Raw genomic sequence first — 21,015 nt, forward strand, 5'->3', positions numbered from 1 at the left:
CCATTGTAGAGATACAGGAACTGTGACATACAGAAGTAACTCGACAAAGGCATACTTTAAGTGGCAAACCAAGATATGAATCCAGGCTGGTTCCAGGGTTACACTCTTAAGCACACCAAGCTATTTGGTGTATTTATCCATCCCATATATGCTCATGCATATATGTGTATACACACAGACAAACACTATTAGCATTCTCAGAAACAGATAGATATACATATATAGATAGATGTAAACTATACAGACAACTCTACCTATAGCTACATGCAGAAAGATAGATACCATCTGTTTATCTTTGATGGTAGAATTATAGTGACTTGCCGGGCGCGGTGGCTCAAGCCTGTAATCCCAGCACTCTGGGAGGCCGAGGCGGGCGGATCACGAGGTCAGGAGATCGAGACCATCCTGGCGAACACGGTGAAACCCCGTCTCTACTTAAAAAATACAAAAAACTAGCCGGGCGAGGTGGCGGGCACCTGTAGTCCCAGCTATTCGGGAGGCTGAGGCAGGAGAATGGCGTAAACCTGGGAGGCGGAGCTTGCAGTGAGCTGAGATCCGGCCACTGCACTCCAGCCTGGGCGACAGAGCAAGACTCCGTCTCAAAAAAAAAAAAAAAAAAAAAAAGAATTATAGTGACTTATTTTCTTTTGTGCCTTTATGCAGATTTCACATTTTTACATGAATCTATATTTCATTTGTATTATATATCTTATATTCTCTCTTCTTAAACACTAAATAATTGTTTTATTCATGCTTACAAAAGGTACCTAAGCCAAGTTCCACTGTCTCTGAGATTTGCTTGCTTTATGGATGACAGATGAATCTAAACATAATTTTAAAAATATGAAATTCAACCTGTGAAACAGAGTAGGTCCTCCTAAACATGTAAGAACCAATGATGAGTTATTCTTAACCTATGTGAACATTAAACAATGACAAAACAGTCACTTTAAGGAAGTAGAGAGCATGTCTATGCCAAGCATCATACCCATAGAGCTGTACTCCTTCAGTTTCTCCAAAACAGCAGATGAGCTCAGACCCTGGGAGGGCAAAGCTTTCACATACTCTTTGTCCACTTTCAGGAATGACATGTTCTTGCTAATATCATCCTTGGTCTTGTTCAACTTGTCTTGAATCTCCAAAGGTAAGAAAGACAAAGTTATCCCGATCGAAGCATACAGCAGAGACAGCAGAATCATGATGACATTCAAGCAACTGCTCAATGCTAGACACTGCACAAGTAACTAGACTAACATTTTTCTTAAAGATATATGGTGATATTCTGACTGGTCAGCTACTTTCTGGCATGTACAACAGCCTCTTAAAAATTTGAAAAGCGATGTTTCTCTCTAAAGGTCAAGATGCACTCAGCCGGGCATGGTGGCTCACACCTATTATCACAGCTGTTCAGGAAGCCGAGGTGGGCGGATCACTAGAGGTCAGGAGTTTGATACCAACATGGTGAAACCCCGTCTCTACTAAAAATACAAAAATTAGCCAGGCGTGGTAGCAGGCATCAATAATCTCAGCTACTTGGGAGGCTGAGGCATGAGAATCACTTGAACCCAGGAGGTGGAGGTTGCAGTGAGTCAAGATCGCACCACTGTACTCCACCCAGCCTGGGCAACAGAGCACGACTTTGTCTTAAAAAAAAAAAAAAAAAAAAAGATGCACCCAATTTCCCCATAACCCTTTTCTCTGCCACATTGACATCACTGCTGCTTCACTTGGTTGGCATTGCTAAAGTCAGCACATCCTTGAGGGCAATATTTGGACTTTGATCCTGCCTTGGCAGCAGCTACAGTGTGTGTGTAAAAGAATCAAAGGTAGAACTAGAAACAGTAGCCAGAAAACTGGCCATGCCACAGTAAAAGGGATTCTGGTCCTTGTGCAAGTGATGAGCTCCTTCAACAGACATGTACACAGCACACTAGGAATCTGGAGGCCCCATACAACACAAGCACAGGGCATTCTAAGAATTGCCAGGAACACTCCACTGTATCTCCTTAAGCTGCTGTCGACAGCTTGCACTGTCTGACCCCAAAATGTTAAGAGGAACTAAGATCCTTTCTGCCAGGCAATTTATCAACTACGGTTCTCTTCTTTTCCATCCTCAAAGTCACAGCTTCTGAGCTGTTTTCTTTTATTCACTTACTCAACAAATATGCAGGCTAGGGATACACAGTGAACAAAACAAACTTAGGCAATGGAGCACACAGGGAAAAAAAAATCTCCTGTCCTCATGACATTTATTTTCAGCAGAAGAGACAGAAAATAAGTCAGGTGACAAAAAGTGCTGAGGGAAAGAAATAGTAAAGAGGCAGAAGGGCAGGGGCTGCTACTTACAGCAAAAGACTCTCGGGTAGTAGGGTTGGGGAGAGAAGCTACATATCACGATTTGTTCATGTCACAGTGCTATTGTTTCAGCAACATATTTGTTATAGAACTTAAGAACTCGCTCCGCACTAAGATTTTCTCATCTCTAGCCATGGATAATTAGAATACAAGAGGATCTTCTTAGATATGGCCCTCAATGAAACCACAGGGAAAGCCACTCCTTTCAGGCATGTCTGCAATGGTCTAACAGGCCCACATTGGCAGGGAGCAGAGGCTACACTCCTGAGCAATGCCTGGGCATGCTATGGATGTGAAGATATTTTTTAAGTTGTAAATTTAAAAAATAATTCACATAAATGGTGACTCATGCAACAGAACAGGCTATGAAAGCTGAGCTTCCATGCATAGAGTATGCTATTGCCATAAAATGAAACACAAAAAGTGACAGAGAGGTATATTAGAAAGCACAGCAAGGACTTCCTTACCCCCAATTCTTGCCTCAAAGCCTGTATTATGTTACCCAATATAGTTTCTTCAAAGCAGTTATTTCAAAATAAAATTCCACATATTTGTTTACTTCTTTACTTTCTGTCTTAACCTAAAATGTAAGTTCCATGAGAGTAAGGATTTGGTCTTCTTCACTACCATATCCCCAGCATCCAGAAAAGTACTTGACACTGAGTAGGTGGCTCAATAAGCATGTGTGAAGTGAATAAATGACAGAGGTATACACACATGCGTGCACACACACACACACTCACGCACACACACATACACATATACACATGTAACTTTTTGTCTCTAAGCCTCAGAATCTGCTTCTGAAAAATGGAGAGTGATTAGATAGTCCTTAGCAAGCTAAGGATCTTCCAATTCCGTGACTTTATAAGTTTAAGAGTGGGTTCTAGAACCCTAGCATTTATTTGTCTCAAAGTCTGGAAACTGAAGAAGCGAGAAGGAAAAAATAAATCAGGAGATAAGGGGAAATCCTAATGTTCTTTGTGCTACAGTCCATCTTCTACATTACCTTCCCTGTCCCCATCCCTAATATTCCGTAAGGACTAGATTTACTTTTAGGGATTAATATAATTTGGAGAGCAAACAGAAGCCTATGTGCTCACATTCCCCTTCACCACCTGTTATTGCTTCCACTCCCCTACAGGAAATGAACCTGAAGATACATATCTCTGTCTGAATGGATTTCAGCCGAAGGTTAAAGATAACTGGCAAACTTTAGGTCAGGGGTTGGCAAACGAACCCTGGTATAGCCACGAAAGGGAACTGAAAGCCAAAAGTAAAAGAAAACTTGGAAGGCACGTAAAGTTGGGAAAGACCAAAGGGGGGTTAGGGGAGGGCACTGGAGGAGATGAAGAGTCCAAGGACTCATATGCCTTCCTTAGAGCTTGTCAAGCGGCCTGCCCTGTTTATCTTCATCTGTGATAACCTGTGGGAGGCGCAGAGGTGACTACCTTATCCTCAGCATGGATGAGGGCAAAGGGGACATAACAAAGGGGACATACTACAATACAGATAATTGCAAAGAGCAAGAGACAGCGCTGTGCAACTTGGGATCAGCAAACTACAGCCAGGAACCAACTAAGGCCTACCTGAATTCGTAAAGAAAGTTTCACTGGAATACAGCCAGGCTCATTTCTGAACCTCTTGCTACTGTCCGTCTGCAAGGGCAGAGGTGAGGAGTTGCAACAGAAATGATATGGCCTATATGGCCCAAAATGTTTCATATCTAACCCTTTACAGAAAACATTTGCCAACCCCTGACCTAAACCGTGTAAGCACCCAACTACTAGATAAATATCTAAAGTCAGCCAGCCGCATATTGTTCCAAAGCAACTAACAATACAGTCAGCTTTTCTCATTTCAAATTCTTACTTCCTTAACAGGCTTCTCACCTCTCTTTTGGCCAGTTACATTGGAGAAAGGGTTAAGTCAGGGTTCTCAACCTTGGCCATTTTGACATTTCCAGCCAGATAATTCTGTTTGGGGGGCGGGGGGCTGTCCTGTACATTGTAGGATATTTAGTGTTTAGCAGCATTTCTGGTCACCATCCATTACATGCCAAGAGCACCACTCCATCCAAGCTGTGACCACCAAAAACGTCTCCAAACACTGCCAAGTGTCCCCTAGAGGTAAGGGACAAAATCACCCCTCTACTTTGAGAATATTAGGTTTAGTAAATAGAAAGAGGCATGATTATCAGGAGGGGAAAAAAAATGACATACAGATTCTACTTACCTTACGACCAATAATGGGCATCTTCCTGGTAAGCTTAAAACATTTCTTTTTAAACCTTGACCATAAACCTAAAAGAAACAAATGGTTCTCTTATTCAAATAAATTTCCATGGCTGTGACCTATATATAGCAACCATTCAACGTGTCTTCTACAACCTCACTTGCCTTCCAATTGCAAAAAGTTTCTTTCCTTTAAAAAATAAAAAAAAACTTTTAAATTTTTATTTGTGAATAAGCACTATATTTACATGGTTCGAAATTTTAAAAATACAAACGCATACACACACAGTAAAGCAGTGAAGCTTCCCTCTCTCGAACCTATCCCCCCGACCCTCATGCTACCTCCCAGAGTTTCTTTATGCATACATGTGCAACAGTAAAGCTATAATACTATTTGTCTCCCTTTTTTTGCACAAAAAGTAGCACACTCTAGCACTGTGGTAGACCTTGATTTTACACTTCAGAGTATTATCGTAAAGATCAGTGCATCCTCATTCATTTTCATAGCTGCAGAGGATTCCATTATATGGATGTGCCAAAATTTATTTAACCTGCCCCTTAGTTACGGATATATAGGTTGCTTCTAATATTTGCTATTACAAATCAGGCTGAAAAAAATAACCTTGTAACACACACCACACTGCACACCTACAGGATAAACTCCCAGAAGCAGAACTACTAGGTCAAATGACATATGTATTCCAGAATTCTTGACCTTCCTAAGGTTTCTAGATGTTCAACATTTCTCTTCCTTCCCCCAAGACTAAAGGCCAGCCCCTGTTTTTAGCTTGTTTTGCTTGGATCTATGTCCAGCCTCTCATCCAACACAGATTCTAACATTTTCTGGACCTACAAATGCCCCCAAAATTGTGGATGCTAGCCAGGCACCGTGGTTCACACCTCTAATCCCAGCACTGTGGGAGGCCGAGGTGGGAGGACTGCTTGAACACAAGAGTGTGAGACCAGCCTGGGCAACACAGTGAGACCCCGTCTCAACAAAGAGAAAAAAAGTTTGAAAAATCATAGATGCCAGAGTCCACTCTGTCAGGCAGTACACAGAAATAGGGAATGCTAATCCTGTCAATTATAATAATCATAAATACATGGTATCTAAATAGACTAATAGACCTTCTGTTGCATTCACAATCAATGTATCTCAACTGACTATAACAACAGCATTCTGAGGCTGGCACAGAAGGCATTATATACAATCCACAAGTGACATAAAAGGCAATGGAAGATCAAAGCATCAAAACTTGCTCAAGGCCATAGATAAAATCAGTGACGGAGCAAAGTTTTAACTGAAGTCTTGTTATTTTCAGTCCAGGATTCCCAGGACTCTACACTGCTTCAAATGTACCACAGGAATTTTCTGTTTGAGTCTATAAGAATCTAAGCCTGGCTTTTTTATACAAGGTGTGAACTGAATATGAACTTCTACTGCATTCCTAGGAGATCTGGGAATTCCCACTTTCCTGGCCAGAAGGAGCTCCCTCTTCACTCAACAACCACGGGATGCATCTGTACCCCCTTTCTGTATCTACCACATCATGCCTTATATCTCTGCTAGCTGTTTTTGCTTCAGCTGCATCCCTCTTTCTAACTCTTCCTAGAGTACACATTCTGTAAACGCCTGGGACAAAACCAGGTAACTAAGACACAGACTGAATAAGAAGACAAAGGGACTGAAACCGCTTGTTTGTGGTTACTTTTTGTTTAAATTTTGGAGTATTTCCTTCTAGCCCTATGTTCTACACACTGTAATACATACCTGAGATCCTGTATAATGTAAAATAACTGTATCCTCCTCATGGATAGCACTTTCTACATTATTAACGATTCTTTCTAAACATATTTTCTAATGTTATAATAGTCCATCAAATGATTATAATGTAATATTGGATATTTTAGCTTCTTGTTATTCAACTATTTCTAACTGTTAAAGCTGTACAGATTCAGAGCTGCTTCCTTATTTGATGAAGTAATTAATGAGGTAAAAAGAAGTCCAAAAATCAGCAAACTGGGCCAGCTGTCCCGAACTATAGTAATGTGACTAGGTGAAGGATAAAAGAATAAACTAATTTTGTGGAAGTTGTGAGAAAAAAATGGTACAGGATAAAAAGAACAGAATACAGCGTCAGAGATGAAGAAACTAAAAATAAAAAGATCCCATGGCCATGACCTAAAAGGATTATCTCAAAAGTCCCCAGAGGTACAGAAAGAAAAGTAATTAGAATTTTTTAGTGGGATTGAGAGTAAGGGGAAGAAGGAAGATTGGGAGATGGTCAAAAGGACAGAAAATTCCAGTTAGATGGAAGCAATAAGTTCAAGAGATCATGGTGACACAGTAAATAAAAATGTGTTGCGTACGTAATGATTGCTAAGAAAGTAGATTTTAAGTGTTCTCACCATTAAAAAAGGTACATAAGCCGGGTGTGGTGGTTTACACCTGTAATCCCAGCACTTTGGGAGGTCAAGGCGGGTAGATCACGAGGTCAGGAATTCAAGACCAGCCTGACCAACATGGTGAAACCCTGTCTCTACTAAAAATACAAGAATTAGCTGGGGGTGGTGGCATGCGCCTATAATCCCAGCTACTCAGGAGGCTGAAGCAGGTGAATCACTTGAACCCAGGAGGTGGAGGCTGCAGTGAGCCGAAATCACGCCATTGCACTCCAGCCTGCACGACCAGAGCAAAACTCCATCTCAAAAAAAAGTACGTGAGGTAATCGTGTTAGTTTGATTGAGCCATTCCACAACTTACACATATTTGAAAACATCATGTTGTACACCATAAACATACAATTTTTATTTGTTAATTTAAAAAAAGAATTTAAAAAGTTTAAGATAACAAAATAGAAAATGCCAGTGTAAGGACAATGCATGGTTCTTAACAGTTTACAAATTCCACTTATGCAAAAGATGCCATTCAGTCCTCATATTACCCATGACAAGGTAAAGCAGCTATTATGATGTCCATTTTATTGCAAGGAAATAGGCTGAGAGAGCTTAAGGGTGTCGCCCAAGTTGGCACAACAAGAAACTGAGAGTTTATCATTTCCTCCATGACATAAAGCTGATTTCTGTTGGTAAACCATGGACAACCCACAGTTAAAATCAATGTTAAAGTAAAAGTAATAAACTGTGAGCTGATAATCACAGAGCAGACTGAAGGAAGAGGCTGCTAAACCCCTGCCCAGCTCATGCTGCTGCCCACTTCTCCTCTACCCCAGGCTCCATCCTTCGTTCCAGAACTACTCTCTTCCCTCAGGAGGGATTCAGTGTTGGAAGATCAGCAAAATTCGTCACTAGTCCAGACTTCAGACTCCTCTAGTGCAGTGTAACTAAAAATAACTCGATTGTTCAGCAACACATGGCAAGTGAGCGAGTGCTAAAAAAGTGAATATTCTATCAAAATTATCCCTGATCTCTGGAGGGAAGACATTCTTATCTGTATCTAAAATTCAAGTTGGAAGTTACCAAATGAAAGTGTGCTGTGTGTGTATGTGCTAAATTGTACAAAATTGTCAACATTTGACGATTTCACAAAATTACATTTTGTATGGTTCAAACTGGATTCAGATACAGAAACAGAGAAATACAAATAGTGGTATCCTTCAGTAGTAAGATTTTAATCTTGTTCTTATTATTTATCCATATTGTCCAACTTTTCCAGAGTGAATATGTACTGCTTTTGTTTTATAATATATCTTTAGAAACAAAACAACTCAGCTGGGCATGGTGGCTCATGCCTGTAATCTCAGCACTTTGGGAGGCCGAGGCGGGCGGATCACCTGAGATCAAGAGTTCAAAACCAGCCTGGCCAACAGGGCGAAAATACATCTCTACTAAAAATACAAAAATTAGGCAGGCGTAATAGTGGGCGCCTATAATCCCAGCTACTCAAGAGGCTGAGGCAGGGAGAATTGTTTGAACCCAGGAGGCAGAAGTTATAGTGAGCCGAGATCGTGCCACCACACTCCAGCATGGGTGACAGAGCGAGACTCCATCTCAAAAAAAAACCTCAAATGGCTTGGAGTTCAGCCCACAAGGATTTAAATGGCATATCTCATCAGTATACTATGACTAACAATATTCTCATGGAAAATTGGCCTCTCAGAGGCCAGCATATTCCTTTTTGACCACTAAAAGCAGGTAAGTATCAGAACCTAAGATGGCTGTATCTCAACTATTAGCTAAGCAAAATGTATGGCACAGTGAGCTGCAGAACTGAAAACAGAAGTAAATACCTAACCACAAAAAAAATGAAAAAATGGGAAGTAATGCATGTTAACTAGCTCAATTTAGCCATTTCACAATGTATACATACTTCAAAACAATATGTTGTACGTGATAAATACAATGTTTATTTGCCAATTAATTTTTTAAAATTTTAAAAGAAGTAAATACCTAAAGTTAATACTAATCATAGCAAGTAACATATAAATCTCAGATCTCTAAGCTTAGCCTTGTTTCATAAATGTACCACCTTTGAATGGTCGTACATTTGTAAAACAAGGTGGTACAATAAATAAATGGTGATTGCCAGGGGATGGGGGAGAGAGTAATGGGCAGTTATTATTTGATGTTTACTAAAATGGAGTTCCAGTGGGGTGATAAAAAAGTTCTGGTAGTAGTGATGCCTGTATAATAATGTGAATGTACTTTCTGCCACACAACTAATTCTACACTTAAAAATGGTTAAAGTGGTAAATTTTATGTTATATATATTTTATTATAATAGAAAGATGGATAAGCAGAGACTGATTTTTTTTTTTAATGAAAAGTTAAAAAATAAAAAGAAAGTACATTTCTTGCTACCCTCAGAGTCCTATAAACTGGGCCGCTTACTCACTGAATTGAATACCTCCTAGGAAAGGAATAAGCATGAGCAGAAGGACACGAGCTACATCCATATCCAAACCATTGAGCAGATGCAGTGGAAGGGCTGGCCAGTCTAATTTCTCAGAGTTTATCAGAAAATCTTGCAAGGACTAGGAGCAGCAACTGAGGACAAGGTTTTTTAAAGCCAGGGTGAGCTACAGATTTACACAGGAGAGTCACGTCTCATTTCTACTTTAATTTAAAAACTCTAAGCAGTTGGAACTTGCTTCTTGGTTGTCATGATTTGCAATGTTTACTGCGCCATAAACAGCTAAGAAGCTATTTGCAGGGTAAAAAGATAAAAATGGAATCTGGCTTCTAAATTGACTTTCCTTGAACAAGAGAAGAAAAGCAGAAAAAACATAGTAAAAAAGCCCTTTTAAACAGGTGTTATCAGGGAAGCAAAGTGGTGGGGAAATTTCAAGCGAATGAGAAACAGCTAATGATTATCTTCAATGTTACTGTTTACTTATCTCAAGGAAGTTAACTCCGATACCCTACTAAGAGTGGGGAAAGGGTGCAGGGGAGTGTTACAGAACATCCAGCACCAAATCTACTACTTGTGTTTAGGTACTAACAACACTTACCAAGCGCAGACTGCAGAGGAAAATAACTCATAAGAAAGGTAACACGCAACCAGGTTTCTAGGTGGGAAAAAGGTGGGTGGGCAGGAGAGGGGCTTAATCCTAAGCAAAGGTGGAAGATTCAGAAGCAGATCACTGAGACTGCTCATCTTCTGCACCCTGAGAAGTGGCCTCTTCTTCCCCATGTTGATCTAGCACTGAGTCACTTCTAGGATGCTCAAAGGATACGATCCCCTGACACCAGAAGTTCAACTCCAAGAGGAGAGAGATCCGGTACCACTTGTGCAGATATCCCCACAGCCTGATGCAGTCCCTGACACATAACAAGCACTCAAATGGTCACCATATAAGTGCTGTTCCAATTTCACCTAATCTTTACTGAAAAGGATAGCACAAAATGAAAGGCAATAAATTCCTGCTCTGGGAACTCCAGGTGACATAACTATGTTCTAGGAAAGAAACTGGTACCAAAGGTTTAAGCCATACGGAGATATCTGTGGATCCTTACAATGATTAATTCTAAGGTGTTTTTATATAAACTACAAATCCAAAAAAAAAAATCAATGTAAAGAGTATTAGTTACACAAGAGTCCTGTTGTAACGTGACCAATCAAAAGACAAAGTACCGCTTCACATTTAAACAGATTTTAAAAATAAGAACCAAACCAGGGCCGGGCATGGTGGCTCATGCCTGTAATCCCAGCACTTTGGGAGGCCGAGGCAGGTGGATCACAAGCTCAAGAGATCGAGACGATCCTGGCCAACATAGTGAAACCCCGTCTCTACTAAAAATACAAAAATTAGCTGGGCGTGGTGGCACCTGCCTGTAGTCCCAGCTACTCAGGAGGCTGAGGCAGGAGGAACACTTTAACCTGGGAGGCAAAGGTTGCAGTGAGCCAAGATTAGGCCAGTGTACTCCAGCCTAGCGACAGATTGAGACTCTGTCTCAAAAAAAAGAAAAACCAAAGGCAATAAATTAGTCCTATCTGTCAGCAATTAGTTTGAGGCTAGTGACACACCACTATACCTTTACAGAGGAGACAGCATACTTACTCTCTGGCTGGAAGACAAACTCATATCCCCAGACTATCAGCAGGGTCCACACGACACTCCATGCAATTAGCTGCCAGGGCTCATACTTGGTGCAATGCCCATTTACATAATTCTTGGCTTTTGTGGAGTAGACTTCCAAAATCTCTAAGTAGGGCTCAAAGGCCTTCTAGAAATACAAGAGAATAGAAATATTACATTTAGAGAGAGAAAAGAAGTCTGTTCTTAGTTTGTACTTCAACTCTCATTTTTCAAGGGCAAGGTCAGCAATAATCTTATTATCATCTGCAGCCCTCAAGGCTTCTGTACCAGTCACTCTGGCAGCACTCCACTGCCACTTAGCAGCTAGTGGACTTTGAGACTATTTTTGATCTTGTGCCTATTTTATACAGTAAGAGGGTTAAGCTAGATCGTCCCTTCAGCCCTAAAGTTTCTATATGACTGCCAGAATCACTGTTCCACTCTCTTAACTCAAACTAATACCCCCAATATGAATGTCATTTCTCTTCTCTATTTAAATCTTTCCTATTCTCTACCCTAGTGGTCAGCAAACTGGTTCTGTAATGAGCCTGACACTAAATTATTTTATATTTTAAGTGTTGCAAAGCAAAGGTCCTCCTTTACAACTACTCATCTCTGCTGCTGGAGTGCAAATATAGTCACAGTTAGTGTGTAAACAAAGGAACATGGCTGTGTTCCAACACAATGTAATTATGGGCACCAAAATTTGAATTTCATACAATTTTCATGTTCACAAAATATTCTTTAACAATTTTTAAAATGTAAAAATCATTCGTAGCACAAGGACCATATAAAAGAAGGCAAGAGCCAGATTTGGCTTGGAGGTCACAATTTACCAATGCCTGCTCTAAGGCCTTACTTGACTCTTAGCAACCATATCTTATCATCATGTGTATTCCTCACAACACCTGGTACAAGCAAGAAAAAACATGTACTCTGTAAACTTACCAGAGTATCTCATTCACGAGAATTCCTCTCTGCCTTTAAATTATCCTCCAGTACTCATTTGTGGTAAGTCCTATACAGAGCTTAACACAACCTGCCTTGCAGTCTACTCATCTGTTTCTTATCTCCCTGACTATATGGTTAGGTCCTTGAAGACAGACCAGTTCTATTAATGTGTACAATCCCCTACAATGCCCTGTACAAACTAAGGTCATTTTATAGTTTACTATTCATTCACTGAATCAACATTGATTAAGCATCTCCAGGGTTGAAGGCAGTAAGCTGGGGAAGTGCTCAGGTACATATCATAGTTCCAAGTCTATACTGAATTTACAATCTAATGCAAGAGGTAGATGTGTGTCCATATACACACACAGGCACGTACACATATAAACAAATTACTAAAACTTCACAGGGGAATAGTCACAAAAAGCATATGAGTGCCAAGATGAAGCACTGAGGAAGGACTATCTAACTCTGAAGGGATAAAGATAATGACAGAGGGTAAAATTTAAGCTGGTTAAGAGGGTGAAAGAAAATTCTCTAGGTAGAAAAGTTAAAAGGAAAAAAATCACACCAGAAAGAGAGGATAGTAGCTGCAAATGCATAAAAAGAGTCTGCATATGGCAAAAGTTCTATGTGGCAAAGTGTAAGCTACATGATAGCAGGGACCATTTCTGTCTCATCCAGTGCTAAATCCCCAACATGTGGCAGAGTGCCTGGCACACAATTTATACTGAATACAAACATGGACAGTGGCTGACAGTGCCCAACTAACAGTGACCAAGTAAATGAGTGAACACTTAAATCAGAGACCTGAAGCTGGGAGAAGTATGCTAGGTTCATGATATGGTTTGGATACCTATCCGCCAAATCTCATGTTGAAATGTGATTCCCAGTATTGGAGATGAGGTCTGGTGGGAGGTGACTGGATCATGGGGGCGCATCTTTCATGAACGGTTTAGTACCATCCCCTTGGTGATAAATGAGTTCTTGCTCAGTTAGTTCATGTGAGATCTGGGTGTTTAAAAGTCTAGGACCTCCCCCCTCTCTCTTTCTTGCTCTCACTCTTGCCATGTGACGTGCCTGCTCAAGTTTTGCCTTCCACCATGATTGTAAGCTTCCTGAGGTCTCACCAGAAGCAGATGTTGAAGCCATGTTTGTACAAATATGCAGAAACGTGAGCCAATTAAACCTCTTTTCTTTATAAATTACCCAAACTCAGGTATTTCTTAACAACAATGCAAGAATGGGCTAATCCAGTCCATATTTAAAAAGGACTTAGAAAAACTGATATATAAACTGATAGGAACTTTTTTAAAGCAATAAAGTATACAAATAAACACGTTCAAGGATATTCATTTCAGTATTCTCTCTAATAACAAAAGGGAAAAAATAATGTAAATGTCCACCCACAGAAGAATGGTTAAATAAACCGTAATATGTGCATTTTATGTACCCATACTATGAAACATTAAAAAGAAGACAGATCTACATGAACTACGTAGAAAAAATTCCAGAACATAGTATCAGGTAAAAATAAGTAAATTACAAACAACAGCAATAAAACAAAACAAAGGGCATGGATTTTTAAGTATGTGAGTAATTTTGTCAGTTGTGGGTATAGATCATTCAAAATTGTCAAGTTCAAGTTCAAGAGGCTGGTTAACTATGATATTAATAGTTAATATCACTATTAACTATGGTAAGACTAGAAGAGGAAGGGAAGGTAAAGAAGGTAGATGTTTTGAGAAAAACATAATGATACTGACTTAAATATATTCCTATTGGATATCCACATCCAATGTTCTAGTAGGAACATGAAAGCTTAGAAGAAGGACAGATACTCAACAAATGTTTGTTGAAAACATTTATACCTGCAATGGACCGAATGTTTACATCCTCCCAAAATTCATATGTTGAAATCTAACCCTCAAGCTGATGGTGGGAGGAAGAGGAAGCCTTTGGGAGGTCATTAGATCATGAAGGCAGAGGCCTCGTGAATAAGATTAGTGACTTTATAAAAGAGACCTTAGAGAGCAAATTTGCCCCTTCTACCATGTGAAGACACAGTGAGAAGACATTTTCTATGAACCACTTTCACGAAGGCCACCTTCCAGGAAGCGGGCCTCATCAGGCACCATACCTGCTGTTGCCTTGATCTTGGGCTTCCTGGCCTCCAGAACTGAGAGAAATGGATTTTTGTTTATATACCACCACGTTTATGGCGTTTTGTTACAGCAGCCTGAATGGACTCAGACAATACTCTTAGTAATTAGACTGTGTTATAAGGTAATTAACATTAGACAACTATCAGGTTCCCTGGAGGGCTACCCATGGAGACAGTTTATCTGCAATTCCCCAATAGTTCTTGGTGGCCATTCCCCAGAGCCCACTGCTGCATCAACTACCTCAATCCAAAGCAATGGCAATACCAGCCAAAACCTGGGAAAGACCAGAGGAGTCTATCATCAAAAGTATGTCATGATTTCTATCATTATAAAGACTCGTCTAGTGTGAAAGTTGTGGTCAAACCAGATGGTTAAATACTGTGTATGAACGAGATGATGAAAGAACAATCATTCAGATTAGCTTTTCTTCTGGTTATACTAATTCTTAATTCACCCAGAAAACAGAGGTTACCAATGTCAAAAGATGACTATAGATAATGTGAACAATTCACAGCACTGAATAAAAAAGTAATACAACTAGTACTAGGGTGACAGCAAAGAACCAGCAAATGCAAACTAATTTTTAAAAGCCTTAAAATTAAGATATAAAGACATTCCTCACTAACATTTAAAAAATTATATTTAGCAAGAATATATTTTCTTTGTATGTGCTTTGATTCTTACAAAGATAATGGCAATTCTTAAATTCAAAGAGGATCCTTTAAAAGGAGATATACATAAATTCTTTAACACCAAAGACAGAATGATACTGTAGTTGGATGAGTCCTGACAAGCTTTTTGAGTAGTCAACTAGTTGATCACAGAAATTACATCTCCTGCCATCATTCTAAGGTCCTCCTAGGTTACTACAAACAACCTAGGCTCAGTCCCCAATGTAGATGCAACTCACAACACTGACAGCTCACTGAATTATTGGGCTCTGTGGCGTAATGTATCCTATCTCCTTGGAATAAAGGATGATGCAGTTCCTTAGGGCCTTGAAAATAGCACAAACCCCAGGCTGGGCCCTGATGCAATACTCCAGCCCTTGGGAAGCACAGAATCTAAGAGCTGAAGGGAACCTGGAAGATCAAGTCTAACATTTTCATTTTACAAGCAGAGACCCCAAAGTGAAATGACAGGACTACGTTCATACAGACATGCTTGTGTTTAAGTGGAGTCTAGGAACGCGTGCCTCTTGACTCAGTATTCAGCACTCTTTCAATTCTTGATTTTCAGTATTCATAGGCAGAGGAGTAACACATGACAATCCAGCAGCATCCCAAGAATTTTCTTTTCACAATTTATGTTCTTGACAGGATCTACCTTGGATACATGGTACCATGTATAACATACTAAAACTATACAGTTAGGTCATGACTATAGATAAACATCTAGATCAACCTTGTCCAACATGCAGTCCAGGACAGCTCTGAATGTAGCCCAGAACAAATTTGTAAACTTTCTTAAAACATCACGAGATTTTTTTTGCAACTTTTATTTTTTTTAAGCTCATCAGCTATCATTAGTATATTTTACGTGTGGCCCAAGACAATTATTCTTCTTCCAATGTGGCCCAGGACAGCCAAAAGATTGGACACCCCTGATCTAGACAGAGATGGCACAGAAGTTAATGTGATTATAATTACTATTCCCACTATGTCTTTTTACTTATAGCAGTACAGTACTTTTTTGTCTATATATCTCTGAATATATACTTATAATTCTTAGGCTTCTGTTTATTTCAACTTTATCAATGTATTGTGTCTCTGGAAATACAAGAACTGTGAATGGTCATCCATGAAGGCCACTAGCTTACTGCGCAACTCCAGGTAAATTATTTCACCAACCTTTACGTTTTTATGTAGAAGAAGAAACGTAAGAACAATACAGTCATAAAATAAGCTGCATTGTATATGTGTGTGCCTGGGTGGGGACAGCGGACAGGGGAGTTTATCTCCAACCCTTGCTTCATAGAACAGTAGTTTTGGTAGTTTCTACAAGTAAAACATTCCTTCCTTCACTGTTATAAAATTGGAAAGGTATTCCTCTAGAATAAAAAGAAGCCAGTGAATAATATTTTTATAAGTGTAATATTAAAGGAAAAAAACAAACTCTGATAAACCTTAGCAGTAGGAATATTCATAATTTTAACTACTTTAAAGAGCTATTGTCAAATAATGAGTAAACTAGCCTCTCTCGTTTATTCCATTTCCAATCCAATGATTAGATTTCAGATGATACCCAAAAGGCATTGAAATAGTACTCAGTAATCCTAATCATTAGACAAAAGGCAGCTCCTAGAATTTATGGGACCTTGGTAGCCCACTCTCCCCAATGACATAAAACTCTTTCAGCCTTCACTTTAAGGGTGCAAGACCTTTTCGTAAATGTAATCAACAGCAGAAGGCTACAAATATTGTAAATTTGGGGTATGCTACTTGTTAGACCACTGAGTTTCAAACTGTTCCAACATGTGTATTAGATTCTACGTGTATGAGATTGTGTTGTAAATGTATTTTAGAAACAGAAAGATATAAAACCAAAAGTTTCCAAAATAATACTTAGCACGTTATTACTTGTAACGTACTCACATTTCTCTTTTTTTTTTTTTTTTTTTTTTTGAGACGAAGTCTCGCTTTGTCGCCCAGGCTGGAGTGCAGTGGCGCGATCTCGGCTCACTGCAAGCTCCGCCTCCCGAGTTCACGCCATTCTCCTGCCTCAGCCTCTAGCTGGGACTACAGGCTCCCGCTACCTCGCCCGGCTAATTTTTTGTATTTTTAGTAGAGACGGGGTTTCACCGTGTTAGCCAGGATGGTCTCAATCTCCCGACCTCATGATCCACCCGCCTCGGCCTCCCAAAGTGCTGGGATTACAGGCGTGAGCCACCGCGCCCGGCACGTACTCACATTTCTATTTCTTCCTTCTTTAACGCTTGATCTACTAAACTGATTTTGCGTGCCTCTAAATGGATCATAATCTACAGTTTTAAAACCAGTGCTTCAGAGTGATTTTACTTCTTGTTTCGTTAAATTTAGAACGTGGTCGTGTGAGGGAGCTAACACTAATGTTATTTTCCACTCTACACAATCTCAGTGCTTTTTATACTTATGATTTATTCTCTTAACATTTTTGTGAGGTCGGGAATATGATCTCAAGTCATGAGTTACTTCCTGACAGTGGACCACAGCTATCCCCAATGATACTAAACTCTTTTAATCTCCAAATCACTTCAAGAGAGCAAAAGATTCCAGAAGCAAACTTCTAATAGTAGCACTACCCACCCCTTGCTACCTCCAAAAAAATCTTAAGAACTGGTACTGCTCGTGACCAAATACCAATTAGGCAGTGATATTTTTTCCTTATTAAATTACTTCAGCTTCAATTTATACCTAAAGAAACATTGTACAAATGAATATTACTAAAAGAGAAAAGCCATCTGGCAAACACTTCCAGACCCACACTGGATGATGCATCTTTCCTTGGAGCTAATGCAATCCTTTCTCCATTACTCAACAGGGCTAACTACCTGCTATGATTTGAGTGTCCCCCCTAAAACTCACAATGAAATTTAATTGCCACTGTAACAGTGTTGAGAGGTAGGATCTTTAACAGGTGATTTAGATTAGGAGTGTTATGTCCTCATGAGTATATTAATGCAATTATCTTGGGAGTGGGCTTCTGATAAAGGATGATGTCTTGGCCCATCCCCTATAGCTCACGTGCTCACTTGCCCTTCTGCCATGTTATTATTCAGCAAGAAGGCCCTCACTAGATATCAGTGCCATGTTCTTGGACTTCCCAGCCTCTAGAATCATTAGCCAAATAAACTTCTATTGTTTATAATTACCCAATCTGTGATATTCCGCTATCACAGCAGAAAATGGACTAAGGCACCATGTATATTTGTTTTATTCAAAAGCAACAGCACCTCCATTCAGGTAGTCCCTCAAAGCTAGCTACCATGGCAACCTAGAAAGAGCTCTGCTCTGTAATGTTGTCTCTGCTATACATATGCCTACTGCTGTTTAAGAGTTTCAGTCATTCAACAATTATTTTTGGAGTGCCTACTGCATGAAGGCAATATTTTATAGGGATCAGAGTTCACCCACTTGTTTCACTAAAAACTTTCTCTTCCCTCTAAAACTCAAAGATTTGGTGACCCCTGATTACAGAGAGAATAAAACTAATTTAGAAAAAGAGGCCATGACAACATGCACAGGAAAGAGTGAAGCACTTAAAAAGTATTAACTTTCTAATTTGGCCAGGCACAGTGGCTGCTACCTTTAATCCCAGCACTCTGGGAGGCCAAGGTGGGTAGATCACCTGAGGTCAGCAGTTTGAGACCAGCCTGGCTAACATGGGGAAACCCTGTCTCTACTAAAAATACAAAAATTAGCCAGACATGGTGTACACCTGTAGTCCCAGCTATTCGGGAGGCTGAAGCATGAGAATCACTTGAACCTGGGAGGCGGGGGTTGCAGTGAGCCAAGATCACACCACTGCACTCCAGCCTGGGCGACAGAGCAAGACTCTGTCTCAAAAAAAAAAAAAAAATTAACTTTTTAACGTAATTAAAATTTTTTAAATAAATTTATTTTATAAAAATTTTATCTTTTAAATTTATTAAAATTTAATTTAATGAGAATACATAGCCTTATATAACTTTAAAACTCTAAATGGCTTTCATGTTATTTTATTTGTACTTTATAACTTCATGAGGCTATTAGATTAAGAATGTACAGGTCATTTACACATTACAAAGTACTTGTAATCCCAGCACTTTGAGAAGTTAAGGCAGGAGGATCCCTTAAGGCCAGCCTGAGCAACATAACAAGATCCTATCCCTACAAAAAAAATTTTAAAAACAAACAAACAAAAAAGCAGGCATGGTGGCACACTCCTGTAGTCCCGGCTACTTGGCAGGGTGAGGCAGGAGGATCACTTGCGCCTGGGCATTTGAGGCCGCACTGAGCTATGAGCATGCTACTGCACTCCAATACAACTTGGGCAGCAGAGTGAGACTCTATCTCAGGAAAGGGAAAGGGAAAGGCAAAGGGAGAAGGAAAGGGAGAGGGAAGGAAAAGGAAAAGGAAAGGGGAAAAGGAAAAGGAAAGGGGAAAAGGAAAGAAAAGAAAAAAACCAATGTGCAGTATCACTTTACAGATGGGGAAAACTGAAGTCAAGAAAGGTTAAGTGACTTGCTGGGTCAAACTTACAGAAAGAGGCAAAGTCAGGACTTCACACTCAGAGCTGAATTCCACAAGATATTGGAACCATCTCTCAGGCTTCAAAACATTATAAATATCTACATACTAATTGGAAAAGTATGACCTAAAAGAAGAAAACCAAAGAACTGTAAGTAAAGCCAAACAGGGGAACCAACAAGATATTCCAATGTATTCTCTCTTTACTGTTTTGCTCACATTAAAGAAAAACAGGCTGAAGATCAAAGAAAAACATTCCTGCTGATAGGCTGACCCACTCTACAAATAATTTTTGAACTGCCACAGGCATACAGATTCCCTGCCAAGGAAAATGTGGCAATTTTGCTCAGTGGATTATTGCACAGTGCTAAGTGAGTGAAGGTTGTATGGTCAAAACTGAAGTGCACACAAACCAGTTTCCTCGGGCTTCCATAACAACTTGTACCTCTCAAACTGACTCCTTGTCTGAATGTGGTTTGTTGGGCCACAACAGAGACATAGGGCCCTGAGGGTAAGTCTGTTATTCACTTGAGGAAATGTTCAAAACAGTAATGCCCTAATGATTTCACTGATCTCTATAGCTTCATTATAGAGTCAAGTTTCTGGGAAAGCCACTTCACTACAGAAAGTTCCCCTTCACTCTCCTGTACAATGTCTTCTTTGCATTTCTTTTTTTTTTAGACAGAGTCTTGCTCTGTCACCCAGGCTGGAGTGCAGTGGCACAATCTCGGCTCACTGCAAGCTCCGCCTCCCGGGTTCACGCCATTCTCCTGCCTCAGCCTCTGGAGAAGCTGGGACTACAGGCGCCTGCTACCATGCCCGGCTAATTTTTTGTATTTTTAGTAGCGACAGGGTTTCACCATGTTAGCCAGGATGGTCTCGATCTCCTGACCTCGTGATCCACCCGCCTCGGCCTCCCAAAGTGCTGGGATTACAGGCGTGAGCCACCGCGCCCGGCCTCTTCTTGGCATTTCTAATGTGCCACGTTTCCAGTGTGCCTAAAATCAGGGTATTTCTCAAGAGTCACTCAGGGCCAAAGTGCATTAGCCTATTGCATTGTGAGTTAATTTGTCCTAGAAAGAAAGAATTCAACTCTGGTTAGGGAGAATAACCAAATAATTTTAATATATGAACGCTCTATGGTACCAGGTGCTGATAAGAGTATAAATTAGGAGGAGGATATAAGTCTTATATCTCCTACACTGCCTAAAACAGCATCTTCAACACAGCAGAAACTCAACATTTATTCAAATAAAGTAAAGTAATTATGATATTGCCTATACTTTTGACAGTTTTGTTTTGCAAGATCCTAGGATGTTTCTGCCCCCTCTCCCACATCTGGCCTATTTAAGCTTAACAAGACACAGTGGCAGTGGGTTGAATCTGCGAAGAGAATGGCTGGTTAACTGTAACTGGACTCTGCACACAGGGGCACTCTGCCTACAAGTTCACAAGGTTCATCACATCATAGGCCATCAGAGCTGAATCTGTCCTTCACAGATGAAGACATTGCGGCCTGCAGGTCACAAAGCTCGGAAATAGTGGAGCCGGGACTCAAATCTTC

At 40.1% G+C, this 21,015-nt stretch overlaps 1 protein-coding gene across 3 annotated transcripts in view; it reads right to left on the reverse strand.

The window, feature by feature from the left end:
- SGPL1 (sphingosine-1-phosphate lyase 1) overlaps nucleotides 1-21,015 on the reverse strand; it is a 62,870-nt gene that overhangs the window by 24,854 nt on the left and 17,001 nt on the right. For all 3 annotated transcript variants that reach the window (XM_007963148.3, XM_038009098.2, XM_038009099.2), the window contains exons 3-5: nucleotides 11,111-11,276; nucleotides 4,591-4,658; nucleotides 989-1,136 (exon numbers count right to left, since the gene is read on the reverse strand). In XM_007963148.3, the coding sequence (XP_007961339.2) occupies nucleotides 989-1,136; nucleotides 4,591-4,658; nucleotides 11,111-11,276 (382 nt within the window). The remainder of the gene's footprint in view (nucleotides 1-988; nucleotides 1,137-4,590; nucleotides 4,659-11,110; nucleotides 11,277-21,015) is intronic.

This window comes from Chlorocebus sabaeus, chromosome 9, assembly GCF_047675955.1.
Source record: "Chlorocebus sabaeus isolate Y175 chromosome 9, mChlSab1.0.hap1, whole genome shotgun sequence".
Lineage (NCBI taxonomy): Eukaryota > Metazoa > Chordata > Mammalia > Primates > Cercopithecidae > Chlorocebus > Chlorocebus sabaeus.